This window comes from Lactuca sativa, chromosome 2 (genome assembly GCF_002870075.4).
Source record: "Lactuca sativa cultivar Salinas chromosome 2, Lsat_Salinas_v11, whole genome shotgun sequence".
NCBI lineage: Eukaryota > Viridiplantae > Streptophyta > Magnoliopsida > Asterales > Asteraceae > Lactuca > Lactuca sativa.
Window position 1 is genome coordinate 123,501,211 of NC_056624.2, and position 4,960 is coordinate 123,506,170.

General features: G+C 34.6%; 1 protein-coding gene across 2 annotated transcripts; it reads left to right on the top strand.

Annotated features, from left to right (window-relative positions):
• The first annotated feature begins 1,650 nt into the window (after window positions 1–1,650).
• LOC111888230 (protein PHOX1-like) lies at window positions 1,651–4,595 on the top strand. 2 transcript variants are annotated; one of them, XR_002849127.3, is made up of 5 exons: window positions 1,651–2,252; window positions 2,337–2,470; window positions 2,666–3,313; window positions 3,418–3,612; window positions 3,904–4,595. XR_002849127.3 is itself a non-coding variant. In XM_023884364.3 (4 exons), the coding sequence occupies exons 3-4, from the start codon at window positions 2,959–2,961 to the stop codon at window positions 3,570–3,572; spliced, it is 510 nt and encodes a 169-aa protein (XP_023740132.2). In that variant the 5' UTR covers window positions 1,651–2,252; window positions 2,337–2,470; window positions 2,666–2,958; the 3' UTR covers window positions 3,573–3,711. The 2 variants fall into 2 exon arrangements, 1 of the variants encoding a protein (XP_023740132.2); XM_023884364.3 differs by lacking the exon at window positions 3,904–4,595 and having other exon boundaries at window positions 3,418–3,711.
• The last annotated feature ends 365 nt before the right edge of the window (window positions 4,596–4,960 follow it).

Below are 4,960 nucleotides of genomic sequence, written 5' to 3' on the forward strand. Positions count from 1 at the left end.
GCTGATATTGAAGAAAATTCTAATAATATTAGTGAAATTAGTGAAATTGAGGAGGAAGAATATATCTATTGTTCTCAGTTGTCTGTCATTAATGTCACATCTTTGACTAAAGGCAAAGAAAAATATAATGATTTGTTGGAAAAGACTGACACTGACTAACCCTCAACTTCGAAAGTTTTTGATGATGATCATGTAAGTGTCAAAGATAGTCAAACTGACAATAGTGATGAAGAAAAGGATGATGATGATATTTCAAACGAAACAACCCCGACAAACGATGTTTCGAAAGCAAATGAAATCCCAAGAGTTGTTAGTGATCAGGTGTATGGCGAAACAGAAAATTTCAACAAAGTGATGAAAGAAAAAGGTGCTCATTATCTAGAAACACATTCATTTGTTTATCCAAATTTCAAATGTACACACAATGTTATCTTTCCAAACCAAATGTTTATCACAACTGGGAATGTCAGTCACATCAAACCAGAATTAAACAAATTGCTCGAAGAAGATAATAAGCAAACATCGAATGTAGGTTTCTTTTCTAATCAAAGCACTGTCGAAAACAATCTTACCAAGAATTCATACACGTTTCAAAGAAAAAAACCACAAAGAAAATGGATTGAAAAACAGATTTTTTAAAGGAACAAGTTGATATTGAAATTGTACTTTCAAATGATAAAATAAATTCACAAGAATTTAAAGAGAAAATTAACAAATTTTCAAAAGAAAATTTCAAAGAGATAGGAACGAAAGAAAGTTTTTTGGCAAATTGTTGAGTCTCAAAAGAAACAAAACGATTTAAAAAAAGAACACAACTGAGAAGACTGTGTCTGAAAACGTTAAGACAAAATCTTCATCAAATTCAGTTAATAAGAAAAATCCCGCTCTGTCTAAAAAGAATTTGTCTCAATCAACTTCACATAATGATTTTTCGAAAACCAAAATTAACAAAACACAGTTTTTGTTCCAAAATCGTAATCAAAAATTAAATGGAAAAGGGTTTTCTAGATCACAATCGTTCAAAAAGTTGCATTCAACTAATCAAACAAGAAATCAAAAGACTTTCAATGATGGTTTTTCAAAGTCATATCAATCACAGAACAACTCACTGTCTTTTCCATTTCGACACCCTACACAACAATGTTTTGAGACAAAAGGTGAAAACAAAAAGTTTGAACAATTCCAATAAAAAAGGAATGTTAAATACACACCCGAACGACCGAATTTTCCTAATCCTCCAGCGAAACAAGCTTTCAAGGTTTATTATATCAAGGGTCAATCAAATGTGCAAAACATAGATCATTGGCTTGAAGGAAAAGGGAAATCTTATCAAATAGGAAAATTGTATCAACAACAAATCATAAATGCTTATGAGAAGTATTTGAAAGAAATGTCGAATGTCTGTTCACTACTAGAAAACAAGCCTTTAAGGACATGCAATTTATGACACGCACGAATGTATGATACGCAAAAGTGGGTCTCGTAAAAAAAACGTCATCTCTAATAAAATTTAAAGGATTTAGATTACGTATTTTTGCGTGACGTAAAATTAGGTGCTGTTTTATAATTTTTTTAGGTAAAGGCGCGCCTCCTTTAGTATCTATGGGTGGGAGATGGAAATCCTAAAAATTAGAAATGCGCGCTCCTTTTTCTCCCCCATTTTTGTTTCCCTCTTTTCCCTAAGCCCTAAGCATGATACTCTGCGCCGCCCCCCTCAAACATCATCGGTGACTCCACCTCTTTTCCATCTCCTCCGCATTCACGACCATCTCTATATATGAATCTCCATAAAACCCTTAAATTCTATATAAATGGAAAATGAAGTAGTCATCGATTCTTCCTCCATCGAAGTAAAAATCAGTTGCTTGGATCTTCCTTTTGGCGCAGAATATCTCAGAATCAATTTTTGGGATCTTCCTCACCCTCTGGTTTCGATCTCTTCTATTTGTGGCATGTAAATTTTAGTACTCCCTCTTCCCCACCATATCCTAAATCTCTCGCACACTATCTCAAGATATCAATCGGTTCTTTTGCATTATGCTTTAAAAACCCTTCTCACATACTCCCTCTTACGCACTATGCCCTAAAAACTTCTAACATGCTTCTTGAAGAAATCTGTCGGTATCACTCTAAGAACCATGGTCGTCACCCCTACCACCACTATTAACGCAGATGGTCTAGCGAGTCCAGGCATGGAGTCATCAGAGCAGGCAACTAAGCCTGATGCCTTCAAATGTTCTTGAATAGGATAGGTTCGTCCCCTTCTTTCCACTTTTTTTCAAATTCAATTCTATCCATATCGATCGTGAAGTTTTTATTGAATTTTAAAACAAAAGGAAAAACGACGATACTGAAGATACTTGGAGGGAAGCATATGGTGGAGCCTGATATGATTAGGGTTCTTGGTAGATCGGCGTTCCATGACACCTCTTTGACTTCTTTGGGTGACCTAGCTTAACTTGGTGGAGAGGTAATTTACTTGTGCTTTTCTTTCAATTGGGATTGTCACAGTATTTTGGGTCAAAACAATCAAATCTAGAAAAGCTTGATTGATCTAGACAAATGTCAAATTACTTACGTATCATTACCTTGAATAAGCACAAATTATATGAATTTCCATCTCTTATAGTTGTTGCTTAATCATGGTGTTTTTTTCTAAAAATAGTTGTTACAGAAGGATTCAAGCAGGCGACTTGGGATTGGGGTAGGTGGAGGTGATGAAATAAAAAAACATGGTTGGTTTAAATTGATTAATTAGAGGAAACTAGAGGGTAGAGAAATAAAGCCAAGTTTTGTTCCACAAGTAGCTGGGAAGCAATGCATTGTGAATTTTGAAGATTGTTGGACAAATTTACCCCTGCTTCTGGATTCCCCTGCTGCGAGTCCCAAATTTTAGGAAAACCCGTTTAAGGGATTTACTTATGTCAGGCCTGTAGATCCTTTCCTACACAGGACTAAATGATTCTAAAACTTTGTACCAAGTTTTTTAAATGTAATTTTGAGTATCTAAATTATATGGATTATTTTTTATTGTTAAGCTGTTGCATTTATGACAATTTTAATTTAGTGATATGCTTTAAAGAAGTGTCTACTGATGAAGCTGTTGAACAAGCTGCTCATTTGAGATCTCGGATGTATATTTTATGGGGGATTTTGCTTTATGAGAGATCTGTTGGTGAATTCAAAATGGATTTGTCAGCATGGGAAAAATCTTTAGCTGCTGCTGTTGAAACATTTGAGCTTGCGGTTTCATCACCAACAGATCTTGCAGTAATTATAAAGAATCATTGCTCAAATGGAACAGCTTCTGCAGGTAATTTAGACAAGTTTCAAGTAAATTACAAAAAATTCCTTGTGCTTTTCTGATTTTTACTATATTTAGTCCAAAGTTGAATGTTTTGTATGAGTGTTTTTCAGGTCTTGGTTTTAAAATTGATGAAATAGTTCAAGCATGGAATGAGATGTATGAGGTTAAAAGATGGCTGACTGGTGTTCCCTCTTTTCGCCTTGAACCACTCTTTAGGCGTCGCGTCTCAAAATTGCATTCTCTTATGGAAGTGGAACATCGTTGAATTGGGATTTCCATTTTTACCCTTGCTGTAATTTAGTCATGTATGGTTAGCTTTATTTTTCATGTGCCAAAAATACCCTTGTCTTAACTATTCATTAAGGTTTTCTTTTATTAATTATTTCTTCCATTTTGTAGGGTAATTTTGACCCCAAAATTAGATGATGATTATTAGTATTTGAAAAAAAATGATAACTAGTTAAAACTTGATGAACATTACAAGTAGGAAAAATAACTAGATTGAATTCTTGTTTTAATTGGCTTCGTACTTGAATCTAGTTGATAGTTATCAATTTTCGTAATTTGTGATCACCATCCAATTTATTGTATTACAGCGAATCACTATTGTTGGAAGCTCTTTCTTCTTTTAAGGGAGTCATTTAGGAGATTGCTAGTGCAGTTCCATTGTGGGGCAGGGTACTCTATTGCAAAGGTGATGCAATTTATCACCGAACACTGAAATAGCGGGTGATGCAGATGAGGTAATCCTTTTGACAAACTTCAAAATCCGATTTTGCTGCTCAACTTGTTGGATTCATGGCAACTTTGTTAGTTGGTGCTCCTGATCAAGTCCATTGGATATTGGAATTAGCTAAGTTTGATTTCAACATTGTTGCCAGACATTGGGTTGCATCTGTACCTGGGATTTATTCCCCCAAGCATCCCTACATATCTGATTCCCTTCATTATTTAACTGTAAGTAGTTTGTATATATTTATTTCAGGGTGATTATTGAAGCTTCTGTTGTTGGTATTATCCACCTTTATCGAATCCTTTTTCAGTAGGGTTGTTAGAGTGCTAGCCAAAAGTTGAACTCTAATGGTTGCATTATTCAAATTTGTAGGTCTTGTTGATGTGCATAGTGTCAAGCAAAGTAGCTCATGATGTTGTGAAGGTGGGCAACAAGTTCTTGTAGTTCAACTATTATTTGTTGATGACTTTCATCTCTTTCACATTTGATGTATTACATTTGTTTATCATTGGAATGATTATTTGTATGACATTAACTTTTGTGCAATGAATTGTATTTTTTGTATATGTTATTTTATTTTCTATTATGACATACGAAATGCAAATTTAATTTGAAAATTAGTAAATCTATAAATATATTTTTTTTTAAAAAAAAAAAATTTAAATTACGATACGCAAAAATGTGTCTCATCTTCATTTATGACATGGCCTTTCTTGACAGCGGCTTTAGTGATACGCATTGCGTGTCATAAATGCGCGTCGTAAATGCGCGTCGTCTATAGACGACGTGCAAAAGCGTGTCGTCTCTCGTTATGGCAGGGCCTTCCTTGACACACATTTGCGCGTCGTCTGAGCGTTTTACGACATGTATTGCGCGTCGTAAAGGGCTATTTTTCTAGTAGTGGTTCATCATCAGAAGAT